The sequence below is a fragment of the Miniopterus natalensis genome, chromosome 8 (assembly GCF_054644295.1).
Source record: "Miniopterus natalensis isolate mMinNat1 chromosome 8, mMinNat1.hap1, whole genome shotgun sequence".
In the NCBI taxonomy this organism is placed as follows: Eukaryota; Metazoa; Chordata; class Mammalia; order Chiroptera; family Miniopteridae; genus Miniopterus; species Miniopterus natalensis.
The window spans coordinates 53,772,333-53,791,683 of NC_142088.1; the positions used below are offsets into that span (position 1 = coordinate 53,772,333).

Genomic DNA, 19,351 nt, shown 5'->3' on the forward strand with positions numbered 1-19,351 from the left:
TCCTTGTCTCTAGGGTTGGCATTGCCTAGATACATTGATGAAAATGCACTGATGATGATGGGTGGTTTCAGGGTTAGTATAATTATAAGGAAAATACAGATCATTTCCCAGCTGTCTTTCCGACCATAACAAAGTTTTCTAATTTAAGAAAATATATGAGAAAAATATTTATACCTCTTTCACTGGCATCATCCACCAAGATGACCTCAGAAAGTAAATAGTGTGGAGAACGATTTATAACACTGTAAACAGTTCGAAGGAGGGTGCTCCAAGCTTCATTATGAAACACAATGACTACACTTGTGTTTGGAAGTTCATCAGGATAGACCTTTGTCTTGCATCTGGAAAAGGGAAAAAGGAAGGATATGTTAATAAAGAATTCATTTTTTATTCCAATCACTGTAATAAAAATATCCATAATAGCACAATTGCAGACTTGAAAAGTCCTTCTTAAGGAAACATTTTATGCACATCGACAAGAATTCTCCTTTTTATAAATGCTGTGAGTAATCAGTTGGCATTTTGAAAATTAAGTATGCATAATTACTAATATTTCATTTTAACTCCTGTAGGGAAGCAAGCAGCATGATTTCCACAAGTCTAAGAAAGCTAAAATAACATTCTGAGACTGTCAACAGAAGACCAGGTATGACAGGGACAGGTGAATTCATTTAGTGGATATAATTTTATTCTTTGTTGAGAAAAGGAGAATTATTGTACAACTCAAAAAGTCATAAGAACATAAAAAAAGACATACATCCACAGAATTTTGAAGCATGTAAAACTGAGGTTATTTTTCTATTCTAAAATCCAGTCATGCATGCTTTCCTTTCTGTTTGAGAATGGTATGAACCATGTCTGCTTTGAAGGAAAAGTTTAGGGGCCACGATGTATTTTGCAGATTCTCAATTAGTACTATATAATCAACTAGGGGATCAGGAAAGGGAATAGGTAGGCTGCCAACACTTCTCAAACTTTAATGGGAATGGGAGTTACCTAGGGATTTGGTAAAATGCAGATTCTGATTCAGTAGGTCTGGGTTATAGCTTGAGATTCTGCATTTTTAAGAAAGTTTCCAGGTGACTCAGGTGCTCCTGGTCCCCGAAGCACATTGATTAGTAAGGGGTTAACCCATAATTGTATTACTATTAGAACTCAATATCTTTTTTTTTATATATATCTTTATTGATTTCAGAGAGAGGAAAGGGGAGGGAGAGAGACAGAAACATCAATGATGAGAGAGTCATTGATCAAGCCCACAACCCTGGCATGTGCCCTGACTGGGAATCGAACCCCGATTGCCTGGATCCCAGGTCGACATTCAACCGCTGAGCCACGCCCCGCCGGGCTAGAACTCAGTATCTTGAGAAAATGTTTTAACTTTGCTTATGAATGCAAAGCAGCCCAGATTTTACTTTCAAGCACTTCAATCCAAAAAGTTACATTTGGATAAATAAATATGTATATTGCTCTGGTACTCATCTGAAGTTTAACATGCAAGTGGTCCTTAGCCCTGTCAATGTGTCAACATTCAGACATTTCTGTCACATGATTTAAAATCATCATGATTACAGAATATTTATTAAAAAATACCCCTGGGTACACACAGAAGGAATTAAAGTTTATTCACCTTAGGCTATTTTTTCATGTAAAATATTCTGACGAGCTAGAGAATTAAAATCACTCCATAAAATAAAATGAACCCAATATTTCTTGCCACTCATGAAGACCCAAATACATGACACAAAACAAGCATTGTTATAATTAATATAATTCACGGGTGAATGAGAAAATCCAATAAAATGTGGGAGTTAAAGACATATAATAAAAACAATACTGATTGTGTGCCTGTTGGGATTTTAATCGTCTTTTAAAATATAAAATTTCACCTGTTCAGTGAAGTCTTCTGCAACATAACCAGGTAAGAATGCACATATATCTGAACTATTAGTTTTCTTCAGCATATATTTATTTGAAAAAGTTTATTAAGCATCCACAATATATAAGATATTTTGCATACAGGAAAAAAGGGTGTAGGGGGGAAAGGTAGTTTGACTTATAGTCATCTCTTCCCATTCTGCTGGTAAGATTCAAGCAGTATCTATGTCCTTCATCATCATGTGACCTGTAACTCCTGGCATCTCAGCACTATATGACCTTAGAAAGCCATCCTGGTAAGTCAGAAAGGTTCTCCCCATGATTTTCCTCAACTCTCAATTCTTTGGCCTCACCAAAACACCCCATCACTTTCCGCATGCTAAGGAAAAAGTATGGTAAGAATCATCATCACCAATAAAGAAGTAAAACTGGAAAAACAGGCTGAAAGCAGACTAACAGTCAACAACTACTGATTTTAACCCCACTCACAGTCTATACATGCTACTCAGTACCATTTGGAATAAAGTGAAGAATTTTAAATCAAATTTTTGTATGTTACACAAAATGCCAACAAAGAAAATATGAATGATGTATTAATTTAGATAAATCATTTAAAATATCAAAATTAAAGTAGACAAATCTACCTTCTTAAACTATTTCTATCATGCTTTATTTTTGTGGTTAAAACAATCCACTCACAAATGTTAATTTTGTATTCATAATATGTGACAAAGTTACATTGACCTAATTTACTATTAATGCAGCTATTATGTTTACTTACAGAATCTTTACACTATCTTTAATGTACCATAAAAATAAAATGTGGCTAATATTTTTATTAATTATTCCTCCATGAAAAGTTATATAGCAAAGCAAATTTTGTATAATAATAAAATCATTTATAGAATAGTTCTTAAGCTATACAAATTAATCATTTTCTATTTCAGTTTATCTAGTTACCTCAAGTGCAATGATATATGTATGTATCAATAAGAGCTAGGATATTCATTGTTTCCGATAGCTTTGTGATACACTGAACTGCTATTACTGCCTGTGTTTCATCAAAAATATTCTTTTACCTATGGTGAGGTACATCATGATTTTAGGTACCACTAGAAGAGGGGGGGAAAAAGGTGTCAAATAAACTGCGGCATAGTGCTTTGTTATCACTAGAATCTACTTAATACTTAAATAAAGCTTATAGAAAAAGCTTTTAAACTTATTTGCACATAGATTTCTATCGATATTGTCATGCTTGCTTATGAATCAGTCTCACCAGTTTCTTGTTGCTTCAAAGTTTCTTTCATCTATTTTTTAACTGAATTTATTGGGGTGACATGGGTTAATAAAACCAAAACAGGTTTCAAGTGTTCAACTCAATAAAACATCATCTGAATACTGCATTGTACGCTCATCACCCAAAGTAAAGTCTCTTCCCATCCCCACTTATCGCCCCTCTGCCCACTTCCACCTCTTCTCCTTTCCCTCTGATTGTCAGTATCTATGCATCATATGTAGTCATCTATCTATCATCTATCATCTATCATCTATCTATCATCTATCTATCTATCTATCTATCTATCTATCTATCTATCTATCTATCTATCTATCTATCTATCTATCTCTATCATCTATCATCTATCTATCTATCTATCATCTATCTATCTATCTATCTATCTATCTATCTATCTATCTATCTATCTATCATCATCTATCTATCATCTATCTATCTATCTATCTATCTATCTATCTATCTATCTATCTATCTATCTATCTATCTATCTATCATCTATCTATCTATCTATCTATCTATCATCTATCTATCTATCATCTATCTATCATCTATCATCTATCATCATCATCTATCTAATCTGTCATCTATCTAATCTGTCATCTATCATCATCTAGTATCTATCTACCTATCTATCATCTGTCTATCTATATCATCTATCTATCATCTATATAGTGTGTGTGTGTGTGTGTTTTGGCTTAATCCCTTTACCTTTTTTTATCTAGCCCCCCCAAACCCCCTCCCCTCTGACAGCTGTCAGTCCGTTCCATGTATCTATGCTTCTGTTTCTATTTTGCTGTTTTGAATTATTTTGTTCATTAGATTCCAAATATAAGTGAGATCATATGGTATTTGTCTTTCTCTGATTGGCTTATTTCACTTAGCATAATGCTCTACATGTCAAAAAAGGTAAGATTTCCTCCTTTTTTACAGCTGAGTAGTATTTCAGTGTATAAATGTACCACAGCTTTCTTATCCATTCATCTACTGATGGGCAGTTTGGCTGTGTCCAGATCTTGGCTATTGTAAATAAAGCTGCTATGAACATAGGGTGCACATATCCTTTTGAATTAGTGTTTCAGGTTTCTTTGGATATATTCCCAGTAGCGGGATCACTGGGTCAAATAACAGTTCCATTTTTAAGTTTTTGAGAAAACTCCATAGTGTTTTTCACAGTGGCTTCACCAGTCTGCTTTCCCACCCCAAAGAGGACATACAGATGGCCAACAGCCATATGAAAAGATGCTCAACATCACTAATCATCTGTCATCTATTCTGAGGGGCTTTCTCCTGCTTTAGGTTGTATTGCTTAACATCTGAGAGACATCATTAGCACTTATCTCCATCACAAAATATAAATCAGCTTTGTCGTCTTTTGTGTACCTTCCTTGGTACTGTAAAGTGCTTTTCAAGTTTTAAAGTGCAAAGGAATTAAATGAGAATTTTGAGAAAATGCAGATTGTAATTCAGTAGGTCTGGGATGGGCCCAAGATTCCGTATTTCTAATAAGATCTCTGGTGATGTCCCTCTGCTGATCCCTGTCTGACATGATAAGAAGAAAGGCCACATAAATCAGTCAGCTGCTGACCAGCAAGAAAATAGAGAATTGCTGTCATTGTTCCAACAGGAAATATGGATTTGCTTCATCCTATGAAATTTAATTCTTGCCATGATCTCCCTGCCTTTCTTTTCAGACGGTAACTATTTTTCCCAACTGAATCTTATTGCAATCTCTTTGAAGAGATGTTGGCTGACAAATTCTACACATGTAGTATAATCAGAGCACGTACCTAAACTGAAGCCTAACTATATGAACAGCCATGACCATGTTGACATGGCTTAAAAAATACTGTCTGCATAACAACTGCCGGCTGGTAGACAATGATTGTAACTAACCATTGACTACAACACTCATCCTGATTTCAGACATGCAAACTATACGAAGTGCGGATCTTAAAACAGGTGAATACAATAATTTTTTGTTCAGTACAGGGAAAGTACTTAAAGTGTTGTTTAATTTGTTTTCTTTTTTTATGCTTTAGTTTTTAAGCTGGAAGAGTTTGTAACTCTCTGATTTTTCAGACACAGTTACAAACAAATGAATAAACTAAAGAAACCTATATGATGGAGGTCGGGTAAGGACTTAAACAGACAGGACTTCTCTCATACTCTCTTCTCCCTGACAGATGGCAAATAACTTCTTTGTAATATTACAAGAGTAATTTCAACCCTGTTCACATTTCGCATGTAAGAGTAAAGTAGATAATCTGGAATGTGTGGTAGACATTACTTGGTCTGCAAAGTAAAGCTCAGAATCTCCAAATGTTGGAATTAGACGGAACTTTTAGAGCTAACTAATTCAAATCTTGATTTCACCGAACACAAGTCTCAAATCACAGAGCTAGTTCAAAACTCTGGGTGATACTAATGATAATAATAAAGTAATTTATTATTTAATAAAACTTGTAACAGTAATGATTTCTTCCCCATACCATATGCTATATCAAACATTTTAAATATTACTGGTGTCCAAAAATTAGAAGAAAACATTTTAATTATTCAAAAATATGCCTTAATCTTACATCAAATTTATATCTTTAATCAAATAAAGAAATCACCTTTCCCCAAGGATCATTTCATTCAAACCAAACATAAAAAATTCAGTTTCATTAAAATTATGTACATATAGACCAAATACTCTTTTAGCGATATGTTTTATGAAGACCTTATTTTTCTTATGTAAATATCTACATAAGACTGGCAAAATTGACATTATGGTGGGAGCACAATGCATACGTAATTAACTTTGAGAGCAAAAGTGGCAGACTGCAATAGCAATTTTCATCAATTTGAAAGAAGTATTTGTTGCCTACTAGTCCAATTAAGTTCCTGAAATCTGGAATTCTACTAAAATCATAAGTGTTATCATAGCAATATTTCATATTTACACTATATTATGACATGCTAAATCTATAATACCTGAAGTGAAAGTTTATTTCCTTTTAATTCTGTAATAATATATTTGTGACTTAATTTGGCTGCACATTGGAATCATCCCATGAGATTGAAAAAACACACACTAATGTGTGGATTTCAGAAAGAGATTCTGATTTAAGTGTCTGGGTGTGGCCATGTGTAATGGGATTTTTAAAAATATCTCTCTTGGGGATTTGAACGTACAGCCAAAATTGAGAACTGCTACTGGAAGGTACTCAACAGAAATTCTGATTTTTAAGAATATATGTATATGTAGATATATATATACACACACATATATACATACATATATATATATATATATATACTTAAGTATAAGATTTTATAAATAAAACCTTTTTGCTTACATCAGCATTTTAAAACAAGATACAGAAGGTTACTATCTCTGTTTATGTTTAGAGCAGATGAAGTTAATAAGTCACTCTTTCCTGTAGTTGTAAGCCCCGGATTCGCAAAGTCTTCTCCACTTCATTTACAATCTCTTCTGTCACCTGGATGTACTTTAATGTCGGTGCAATCTTCTCTGTATCAGCTGTTGGTTTATACATAGATGAGGAATAAATGCACCCGCTCTCCTTTGGAGAAAATATGGGGGTAGGTTGGTGTTTCCAATGTCTGGAACATGAAAATACAGTGCTATCTGTACCTTATTTACTATCTTTCCCCTTGGGAATGCACACATTATGGGAATTACAGTGAGATTTTATTCTTTTCAAAACCATATAGATGTTTTCAGATAAGCTACTGAATACAACATGCCGCATCAAAGAAAGAAAAGCTGACTAGAAAATGAAAGTGGGAAATCACAAAGGATCCATAATTACACAGAGGCTTAGTTAGACACAATCCACTTAGGGCGACAAACAAAGGCTGTCAACACTAGTTTGCATGACTTGTTGGACTGTTGTTCCGTGAGTCACTGGTTACCTGTTACGGCCTCAATCAAAGAAGATTAATCGCAGCAATTAAAAATAAAAACTCACAATTCAAGTCCTTTATAGCCTTCTTATTTTTAAAAGTTATGGGAATTGCATTGAACACTGCAGAATTGCGTGTGGTTTCCACATTTCTGAATCATTAACATTCATATTCACAGAGAGAAATTTCATCATTTTCCAATGCATCCATGCAAAGAAGACTTGGGCAACGGGAAAGTGGTTTTTTTCATAATCATTAAACAGCTTGGGGCCTCAATAAAATGAAGCACTTAATTTTGCATGGGCTTCTATATACTGATTTATATTTTTATTAAACTTATCAAAAGTAAGTTCCTATAAGTCATAATTACTTCAGTAATTCATTCTTTTTTTTAAAAAAAATCAGATTTTATCCATCTTTCCCAAATATCTTTATTTTAAAATTCAGGTGGACCCTGTACTCATGCTTGGCCTATCTGCTATCAGAGCCGCTCCCTGCCCCTTCTGTTCTCTTCTGCATATTTGGATGGGTGGGGAGGGAGAGTTACTGGGATACTGTTGTGTTTCCAAGACTCCCTCACTTGTTGGCTTCTGTCTGAAATATGCCATAAGTACCTCAGAGGGACACTCACAAGCTGGAGGAAAGAGAAACAAGCAGCCAGGTAATTTCTCTCTCTACCCTTCCCTAGCCCCATAAAAAACTATTCTGTCTCCTCCTCTGGTCTTCTGCCTCTTCTTATATGCCTCAACCTTTTTAATCTCATTTTACTCTTTCATAATAAATCTAATCCAATAGACTAAGGGACTTTTTAAAAGAAGAAGGAAGATCCGTCTTACTTATCTCTCCAGAATCTAGCATTCACAAAATGCATCTAATAAGGGATGCAATTGAGGAACACAGGCTTCCCAGGCAAGCGGCTGTATGAATGATCAGATGGGCTTCCAGGTCGGAGCTCTGCTTGGGACTATCTGAAGTGGAGGTGTACAAACACCACATTTGCCGCCTCGTTTTTTCTTTCATATCTTCCGTGGGTTTTGTTATTTAGTCTCCTAGAGCCAGGGCAAATAAATGAGCTAAGGATTGGAAAGGGAAAGAGTATAAGAAAATGGGTCTACGAGTTACTCTATTATAACATATTCCCCTCAAACCTAAGGAACATCGTTCCTGTTCGCACGTGTTTGGCGCAAGCTGAGCTCTCTGTCTGGAAAGCCTGCGTCTGCCTCCCAGTCCTGCCATGTAGGGTGTGTGAGCAAAGCCTTCTTAAGGTTCAGTTTTGTCATCACCTAAATTGGGGTAACACTGCCGCCGTATCTACTTTACATGACTTTTGAGGAAAACAAGTGAAATTATAAAGGAATTATATGAATGTCGTTTATTATTATACTATTCATTTAATTATGAAACAGTGTATAAAGTATTATAGATAAGGTCTATATATTATTTGGGTCAGCCTTGCTTCTGGTAGGATTCTGACCATTGCCGTGTTCTAATGATTTATCTTTTATCCTTAGTTCCTGTGGCCAGCCCTCCACTGTATTCCTCACTTCTACTGTGGTTTCAATCATCGATCTGGTGTCCGGATTATCTTGGCTTGAGAACTGCTTTCCTTGTTTGTCCAAGATAGCAATGCGGAAAAAGGTCCCTCCTCTTTCCCTCTTATTCCTTCTAAATCACTTACTGCCCTAATCTAAAATTTCTCAGCTGGCTGTGGCCGCCTGCCATTAAATCTTGCTCCTTGCTTACCTGAACCTCTGCTTATTATTTTCTGCTGTAAGAACTCAGAGGGTCATGTTCTGCCTGCTGAGATCCCTGCTTCTTGCCTGCTCTTGGATATCCACGAGCTATCTACCAACGTGTGCTCCCTCCTACTAACCAAAGCTGGGACTGCCCACCACTACCTGCTCCCTGTGGGTCATTACCAAATCTTGCATTTATCAAACAAAGTCAGACCGTCTCCTCCAGCATTCAAGCCCTGATTTAAGAAACATCATTAATAAGAAAGCTAGTGCTAGGTGGCAAACATTTACTGAACTCCTCACTGTGTAGTGGGCATTGTGCTATGTATTTTATACGGGTCATCTCATCTGACAGAGTAGTTAACTATCAGCACTATGATAAGGCTCTGAATTTATAAATACCTTTCATGCATGCTTTAAGAACTTCCAGAAAATAAATTCACTCAAATATATAAAATTGCTCAAACAAGCTTTTTCTAAGGAGAACAGGTCGCTCACATGGGCAAATGGCTTTCTTCTCGGAACAATATATATTTTAACTAGACAAACTACTTGCATATCAACTAACTTCAAGACTCTCTCCTCATTATAGTCACCAATCCTTAATTATTACATCACATACTTGACCAATCCCAGTGAGATTCTTGTATTGAAAAACCAGTAGGTTTCAAAAGCCATTGTTCTACCTGATAGGATAAGATTCTTTGCCTCTTAAAAAAGAAGCTGCCTTTGTTATGGAGAATTCCTAGAGGGGGAATGTGAAGAAGTAGGCAGAAGCCTGAAGACCTGCAATCCCAGGACACAAAGACAGTCTAACTGCTTCCAATGAGATGAGGGGAGGGACCTTTGCTTTGCTCTAGTAGGATGGGGCCAGGTGTGAGGGAGACTAAAGAAAGGAGTGAAAAGGGACCACGGAGAGGTGAGAGCAAGAAAAACGGTCAGAGGCTGAAGTAGCCATTGGGCTTTCTTCAGTGTTGTGATAGCTGGAGGGTCTTCTAAAGATGAGTTATGTCTAAAGTTCATATTTGGCTACAATGTTGTAGCAACCTTCCCTCCCCTCCTATTGCTCATTAAATCTGCCCTACTCACAAATGCACAGTACTAGTGGCTGCAGGACTATTCTCTAATTTTAGAAAGGAGCCAGGTTTAGTATCTGGATGACTCTGTGAGAAATGGAGAAAGCAGTGACAAAAGCAATTAAAATATCCTAAGTCCACTGGAGGAGCTGAATAAATCTTAGGAAGAGCTCTGGACTTCTACAGATAATTCTTCCGGGGTTTCAGCTGACCTCATCTTGACTTTAACAGACTGGATACACTCAGCTGACATCTGGTTTATATTAAAAACTAAACATCATAGATGTAATTTCGACCAAATAAATGGCAATCAGATAGTCTCATTGGAGTTATTTCCATGATGCCAATAGTTAATAAAGTCTTTTTTTAAGACATAAAAGTGAGTATTGTGCAAACAAATTGCATATTCTTTCTATTGTAAAGAACTCTCCTAAAGTTGGAAATGAACTATACAATTCAGCTCTGTAGCTAAAAGTAAAAGCACACCATTCAAGTGAGTGCTGTGACCTTTGTTATTCGGAACACAAGTTTATGAAGCTGTTCCCTTTCTGTGACCTCTGAATATAACTCTTTCATGCTACTGAAAGTACTTAACAATGAGCTGTCTAAAATAAATGTGTTTATTGAATGCGGTAACTGTAATGAAAGTGACTTTGCAACAAAATTACGACTGCCATTCGTACATTTAAATTCTTACATTTGTTACTGAAAAATAGCACTGACTTTTTTTTATCAGTAGTCCTGGAATGTGGACCAGGCTTTGCGTCTGCCTTCAATGATGGGCTAATCCAAGTCACGGACAGCCCGGAGCCTCAGGTCTTTCACCTCTCTGAGATAATGAAGCCGCCATCCACCCGAGTCCAAAGCCAGAAACATTACTACGGCGATTTCGACATCCTAAGGCACCGAATCCTGATGACGCCTCTCTCTACGGCATCCTCTCATAGACCATGGCCTCTCCTGTAAGTCATGGCACGGGGCCAATATGGTGCATGTGTAGAGCATTCTTTATCCCCAAAGCACATCCTCATCGGAGGCCTAAATGAAGATCCAAATAGCCACTCCTTTATTCAGATGTTTCTGATGGCTCTTCATTGTCTAAAACTAGCATGCAAAGGCCCTCCCTGATACAGCTCATCACCACTAATGTTAGCTTCTGCTCTCAGTTTGATATTTAACTCTTCAGCAATATTGAACACCTCAAAGTTCATTCAGGAAACAAAGCTCTCTCTCCCGCATTTGAGTGCCTTGTATTGGAATGCTTTCTTCCCTGAATAACACATATATTGTTCAAGGTAGTGCTCAAGTCAACCTCCTCTATGAAACCAAAAATTCCCCAGGGATGTTCAACTGTTCATTGTCCTAAACTCTGGTATGTGTTATATTTTATTTCCCTTTCCATCGCATATAAATAAGTTGCTAGGTAATCCAACACATTGAGAGAACAGAGTCACTCTGAAGTATGTAAAAAATTAGCTATTATACTGCAGTTACTGTTTTCAAGAAAAGAGCTGAGAAGATCCCTTTGCTCTAAGTATTCTAATGAGACTTTTTAGCTATAGAAGTCTTTGAACATAAAATATTTATTTACAGTAGTCCCCCCTTACCCACAATTTCACTTTGTGTGGTTTCAGTTACCCATGATCAACTGCTGCCTGAGAATATTAAATGGACAATATCAGAAACAAACAATTCACAAGTTTTAAGTTGCGCGCTCGAATAATGTGATGCAATATCTCGCCATCCAGCTTGTTCTTGTCCCAGACATGCGTCATCCCTATGTCCATCTTATCCATGCTGTGTACACTCACTGCCTATTAGTAACTTAGTAGTCCTCTCAGTTATCAAGTTGACTGCAGCAGTTTTGCAGTGCTTGTGTTCAAGCAACTCTTACTTTACTTAATGATCACCCCGAAGTACAAGGGGAGTGATATTAGCAATTTGGATATGCCACTCTGCAAAGTGCACAGCATCATAAGCAGGGTGCACCCTCGGTCCTTCAGCTACGTGGCTTTGTGCTGGACCACTTTACAGGAACCCCTAGGCCTAGAAACCCTTTAATTATCCCGGCTATAAAGATGCCTAGCTCTATTTCCAGAGGCACCACTTCATCTTTAGATTAAGAATTGGGGACAGAAAGAATAGTGAAAAAAAATCAGGCATGTCGGTGCACTTTATTGGAACGGGGTCAATGTAGAGGGTCTGTCTGTATGGAATACAAAGTATGTGGGCTTTATGAGACTTTATTTTCTTCAATTTAGCACAATATTTTCATTTATTTCTAGTTTTATTTACTATAAAGCACTATGTAGCTACATATCCACCTATTACTATGTCTTTCTAAAAATATTTTGCATACATATGCAAATCAGTGTAAGTTATACTCAATAATGTTCTGAAATTGAATATCACGGATTTTGCCACTAAAGAAATGCTACAGGGAACAATTACACCTTGTACTCGTGGTATAAAACTGAAATACCATGTGTTATGTATATGAACAAAAATATTTTAAACCCATGAATAAGAACAAAATTAAAATCAAAGTCTTGTGTGTAAAACAAGTGAAGAAATTAAAGCATAGAAACCAAGTTGCATTAACGACTAAAGTAAAATTTTAAAAATATCAAAGAGCAATAGCAAAGTTTAATTGCTGCTGAATTAAGTAAGAGCTAAGACTGTATGCATCATAAATTCTTCTTTTTTTCTCCACACCCAGTTAATTAATAAAAAATAATAATTTTTTTCTCTCCAAATTAGCTCCCATTGAATACAGACATTTGTTGTCAATGGCAACAACAGGCACATCATTTCGGGTGAAGGGAGATTTGTCTGGTGTTTCCACATTATTAGGTTCAGGTTACCATTTTTTAACAAGAATACAACAGAAATGTTGTATTATTCTTAGTGTGTTAGAGCAAGAGACACGTGATGTTGACTTGGGCCATTTGTAATATTAATGTTAATCTCTTCAGTAGGGTGGTGCCTTCCAGGTTTCTCCAATGTACAGTATATTTCCCGTGGTAATAAATGAGTACCTTGTGAGGAGAAACCTGAGATTTTTTATTTTTTCTTATTTTTAATCAAAATTTCACCTACTAGTTATACCATCCTTGATGGTTCCTGCCTTCAATTTGCATCTAGTGTATGTACTTTTTCACATACCTGAAGATGTATTCTCAGGGTAAATTTCCAGGGGGTAAAATTGCTAATTCAAAAGTAAATGCATATACAGTTTTCCTAGATGTTGAAAAATATCCCCCTATAAAGGTTGTATCAATTTACTTTCCAGCCACCAATGTCTGACTGTTTGTTTCCACAGATTTGCAAAGAGAACGTGTTCTGAAATTTTTAAATTATCACCAGTCGGATAAAGAGATCTCAAAATAGTTTTAACTTGCATTTATCTAATGAGAAATGAAGTCAAACATCTTTTACTGTTTGATATGCTTAAAAGTCAATGTTCTGTGTGTGTGTGATGTCAGTTCTGGGTTTTTGTCCATTTTTTATTGAAGGTTTTTGTTTCTTTGCTTCTCTGTGTTCTGTCCCTTAAATTCAGACATCTTTACATTATAGTGCTATCAGCCCTTTATCATTGATATATCTGTCAATATTTTCTATCAGTTTGATATTTGTCTTTCACTTTAGTTATATTTTGTCATGCTAAAGATTTTTTTTTATTGCATGTAATCAAATGCACCTATATTTTTTTATTGCACGAGCATTATAATTACAAATAGAAACCATTTCCCTTCGCCCAGGTTATAGAGGAATTCAGCTTTCTTTTTTTTAAAATTTAGGTTTCTGATCGATGTGGTTGTTATTCTTTTGTATAACGTGAGGTGCGGATCCAATTACATCATTTTCCAAATGAGGAACCAGTTGTCCCAGCCTCACTTCCTGGCCCCAGGACAGTGACTGGAGACGTTATTTTCATCCTATATTAGGCTTCCCCTTACTCCTGTGGTTCTCCCTGGGCTCCCTGTTGCATTCCACTTGCCTTTTATCCAGGCCCCGCTGTCTCGCCCTTTTAGTCACAGAGCTGTTTCAATGGCTGGTGGAGCTAGTTCTCTCTTGCAGCTCTTGCCTTTGCTTTCCTTGTTACCCTGTCATATTTATTCCTCGTGTGCGGTCCTCTATCCATCTTATTTCAATGCATTTCAAAGTATCGGTACACTCCCCGCTATATTCTGCATCATGCTTATCAACTAGAATTTTATTTTAAATCAGATTTTTTTCTTTTAGTGTAAAACAAATACAATGAAATGCACAAATCTTAAGTGTACATTTGCTAAGCTTTGATAAGTGCCCACACCTGTATAGCCTAAACTCCTATCAAGATGTAAAACACTATCACAACTGCAGAAAACTTATTTGCAAGTAAGTTTTTGCCCCCAAATAAACCATTTATCTACTCAAAATATAACTATTTTGCCATGATATCATATAGTATGTGCTTTTTTGTACTACATTTCATTCTCTCTGTCTCTCTCTCTTTACACACATGCAACCAACCAACCAGAAAAACAAACAAAAAACAGTGTAAACTTATCTTTTTACCTAAAAAATATAAGGAACAATCTTATTCTGGAGCATTTTCTGAATTTTAATGAACTGAAGTCAATGCAATCTCTATGAATCAGCTCCTCCCTTCCTATCATGAACACCTCATGAATGCCCTGAGTCTCAATGGTTATTGCTAAATGTACATAAAATATCATGCTTCAGTGACTGCAAGCAATATCGAAATGTCAAATGTATCTATTCTTAATTTCAGTGTAATGTTAGTTAAGAGCAGCCATTACTATTGAAGAATGAGAATCCTGGATGATAAATACTTTTACCTGTAATAAGACAATTTCCAAATGATTTATTAAAAATGAAGTAATGCATTCCAGCGAAGTAGAGCTGCTCTTCATCTAGAATTACATAGTGAAGAAAAATAGTGAATATAACTACTGCCAAATAGATTTAGGATCTGCCCAGCAGCCTTTGCATATTGCAGATATCGACTGTACTGAGTTGTCTAAAACATGGTATGAGTTAATCTCTCTATTAAAAATTTCAGATCCGTATTTTTAAAAAACTGAAAAGTAATTTGAATATCAGTATAATGGGTTTCTCTTTTAAGTCATATTTAAGACCACCTGATTAATACTTAAAAGTGGATACTTTTTTAAGTTTTACGTGCTAAAGAAATTCCAGATAGTATCTTCAAATAAATTAACCAAGAACTATAATTTTTTATTTTAAAAATAGATCCACACTTAACCAAGTATTTCTCTGTTACATGTAAACTCTGGACTAGACCTGGACAAATACCATAATTTAGTCTTTATGATTTGTTCAATCAGTATGCTCTGTGTCCTTAAATCTTGTTGGAATAAAGTGACATCAAAAAACAACAACAACTGTTTGCTTCTCTCTCCTGTTCATGCCCACAGCTTCTACCACTTCATGACGCTCCCTTGCTAATCCAACCTACTCCATGCACTTACACTTGCTGAACCAGCCCCTGCTTGGGGACAGCATATGTGCATCAACTCTTTTTCTTAATTTCTCTTCCTGAGAGATAACCACCTTGGGTAGATTTAGCATCTATTTTCTCATTGCAACCCCTGTTTCATTAGTTTCCAGATGGCTTAGACTCCTGATACCAGCATTGTAATTTACTCCCTGGACAGTTAACCCAATTTCCTTTCCGTAGAATTATGTCCACAGAGGCACTCAGTGCAGTGATGTGGGGAGGAGAGGTGGAAATTGGCAAAGAGAAGGGGGAAATGACTGATATCAGGTCTGGGACACACTAAGGAAGCAGGACCCTAAGACACCGTGCTTCTTGATGCCACGAACAAAGTTATGTGTGAGTGTACATTTTCTATTCCCTTATTTAAAACTGAATTTCTAATAGTAGCCATAGAATCACAGACAAGAAAGGTGCCTTACAGACCAATTAATAATTGGTCTGTAATTTTATGGATGAGAAAATTGCATAAAAGACAGAGAAAATAACCTGACATAAGTCTCGCATATAGCTTTGCTGTGAGCAGAATCTAGGTCACTGAACTCCCTGAATAGTGACCTTGCCTCTTCAGTGTGTCCAGGAACTACTAAGGGATGTTTCCCCATAAAACACAAATGCTTTACCCATTTCATCTCTCATGAGGCACACACCAACAAATAAAAGAACAAAAGGCACAGGCCAGGTCATTCAGTGTCTTACCAAAAATCATTTTAGGGATTAATATAAGGCATATTTTTTCATTTTCCTATAGCCCATCCTTATCTGTCTTTCTTATTATTAAAACTTCGTCTTTCATGATGTTGGCTGTTTAATACACAGTTTCATTGAAACAACATAACACTAAATGAGAAAAGCTGTGAAGTATTTCAAAAGCCTTTCTCATTGACCAATGAGTTATATAACTCATTGTAGAATTTATTATAGCATTCCTTTGGGGATTTAAGTTATATCTAGATTAAATATTTGATTCCACTAAAGGTTTTCTACATAGGATTTACAGACAAAATACTCAATGTTTTCTTTTCCAGGGAGAGTGGGATAAACCTGTACATCTTACAAAGGAAGCAGGCAAGAATAGAATCAAGGTTTGTAGAGAATAAATAGTGAAGAAAAAATATGAGGATGGTGGTGTTCCTGAAGTGCTGGAAAAAGGCAGTCACACATGAGACTTCAAATGTTTCTCAATATAACACAACTTGAATGGAGACAACTGAGGAGGAAATGCTAACTACTATGGAGACACGTTGGGGAAATACAGTAATGTAGCCTCCACTTCAAACACTAATAAAAAGTATAACAAATGCCTTTCTATAATAAGAAAAACAAGAGATGTTTTTAGCCAGGACAAGAACAGACTTCATTTTAATGTCAATCTTTGTGTTCTCAAAGAGAATGTTTCCATGTCAGAAGAAAGGTTTCAAAAGTCATGAATAGAGTTAGTGTCTGAAATTTAAGTCTTTTTCCCACATGCTGCAGGAAGACATGAGTTATCACTGGAATCTCTTACTAAAGCCACCAATAGAATTGCTTTTCATTCTCCAAGAAGAAATGCCTGCAGATGTGATTGTCAAATTCTACATACTAAAGCTCGCGCCTCTCTCAGATCTCAAATGGTACATGATGGATTCCAATGTTAGGGAAGAAAGTCAAACTCAAGCCAACAGTCAAAAGAAGTACCTACCTGCAAAACAAAAAGTTCAGTTAGATGAAGTACCAAGTCAAGGAGTTGTTCTCATAAAAATCCTAATTAAAAGAGATACTGGCTTTGAACACAGAAATGAAGAGTTTCGCTCTTGACTGCTAATATTAGAACTTGCTTTGTTTTCATCATCAACATCAAAATGGTAGAACTTAATAATAAGAAATTCAAGTGTAGAATTTTTATGAGATCAACATTTTAAGAATTTCTACCACAAGGTCATAACGTTAAGGTCATTAAATTTAAAATGATATTTGGTTCTTCAGAAATATGTGTGTGTACGTATATGCGCACATATATTTTTAAGATCTGGGGTAAAGAAATGAACAAAAAAATTTAAGGGCTTGAGATCTGGAAGATGACTTTAGAATTGCTGAGTACTGGAAAGAAGGTAATTCATTTCCTTGGTACATCAACAAGTAACAGTTTCTCTTCAGTTTTTTGAGCTCCAAGATTTGTACTAATCCTAATATTTACTTTAGGTTTCTTATTCTACTTTGTATCTCTACAAATTATCTCGTTTTTCTTTTAACTATACATTCAAGCTTTTCATCTGTGGCTGATGAATAGCATTTATACTTGGAACATATCGGAGCATTCATTCATGGGGGAACTGTTGAGTCAACATGACCCAGATAGTTAATGAAGTGGGTAGAGGCAAATGTACTATAAAGAAGCACAAGAATCTGTATCTAATTTTAAAATCATGATTTTTTATTATTTCATTAAAGAAGACAAGGAATTAAGTTTCATGTCCCATAATCATAGATCTGCCTGGAAGGTTGAATATGAGATGTTTCCACATTCCTCATTTACCAGAAATTAGTTTGCTGCTTGCCGAGAATCTTCTTGTCTCACTGTGTGGGCATCTAGAAGTCATATGTGCACACAGGCTGACGGTTTTAGCCCTAAGTTTTCAGCAAACCACAAGCTCTGCTAGAAATCCTCACTTCCCAGTGGGGAGCGATTCTTCTACTTCAGCAGGGGCCTGAACATGACACCCTCAGGGCCAAAGACTACAAAGCTGTGTTGGCACTTTGATAGCTCCATTTCACAAAGAGCACCCAAAGCCATGGCCATCTGAAGACAGCTTAACTGGAAGGAGGATTGGGCTGATGAGGTGTCACTTCATTGTATGCAGAAACCCAAGCGGCTTATTTGTAAGAGAATTTGAAATAATAATACTGAACTTGAGTCATGCTAGTGGTGTATAATATACTATTAATGTGGATCCCCAAATGGTATTGCCTAAAATATATATTGGTAGAAAGATTTAGATTTAGTTTTGGGAAGTTGTAAGATTGTAAAGATGAAGACAGCTAAGGAGATTAAAGGAGCACATTTTGGCACCATAATGCCATTTATGGCGGAAGGGAGTTTGGTAAAATGACAATCATTTTTTGCTTTAATTTCTTCTTTTTTGAAATAGAACTAGTTACAATACCCATCCCATAAAGACGTTAGGAAAGTCAAGTCAACTGATACATGTAAAGCACTTGGCACAGTACCTGCATCACAGTGAACACTCAGTAAATGTTAGCCATTGTTATTACCATCACACTTATAATTATTCAAATAAATTTTATAATTAATTAAGCAGATGAAGAGATATTTGAATCTTGGTATTTCATTTTGATGTGCCCAGGAAGAGATGGAGGAGTCTGAGATGACTCCAGGTTTTCCAGTATCACTTATAGAGATAAGCAATACCCTAAGAGAAACTGGTATGAGAGAGGCAAAAAGAGAGATTATTCATCATTTTAGATTAAATGTTGACTTTGATAGATGCAAAAAGATATGGAAATCAAAAGATAAAATGTTTGATTGTACTGCTCTGGAGTTAGTCAAATGTGAAACAGATCAGGGGAAATCATCAACAGGCGGTTAATTGTTCACAAAATTAGTAATTATGGATGAAAACCTATGTGTCAAGAAAAGATGCTGATAGGAAAAAAAAAAACTCATGGAGGAGCCTTGAAAAGAACGCTGAGAGAATTTAGATAAGAGTTGAGATAAAGTGATTTCTAAGAAGGCAGAGTCAGTATCACTTAGAGAAAGATTGAAGTGTCTGCTGGATTTCGTAGCACGGAGCCCTCTGTGACCCCAGTGAGAGGGATTTCAATAGACAGTCTTGGGGACAGGCACCAGGTTGCACTGAGTGGAGAAATATATTGGAAGGAAGCAAGCAGAGGCAGTCAACGATGACTTTTCCTAGGAGTTTGACTGTTGAGA

General features: G+C 36.1%; 1 protein-coding gene across 2 annotated transcripts in view; it reads right to left on the minus strand.

Annotated features, from left to right (window-relative positions):
• GALNT13 (polypeptide N-acetylgalactosaminyltransferase 13) overlaps positions 1 to 19,351 on the minus strand; it is a 417,254-nt gene that overhangs the window by 172,171 nt on the left and 225,732 nt on the right. For both annotated transcript variants that reach the window (XM_087819844.1, XM_087819845.1), the window contains exon 5: positions 175 to 341. In XM_087819844.1, the coding sequence (XP_087675970.1) occupies positions 175 to 341 (167 nt within the window). The remainder of the gene's footprint in view (positions 1 to 174; positions 342 to 19,351) is intronic.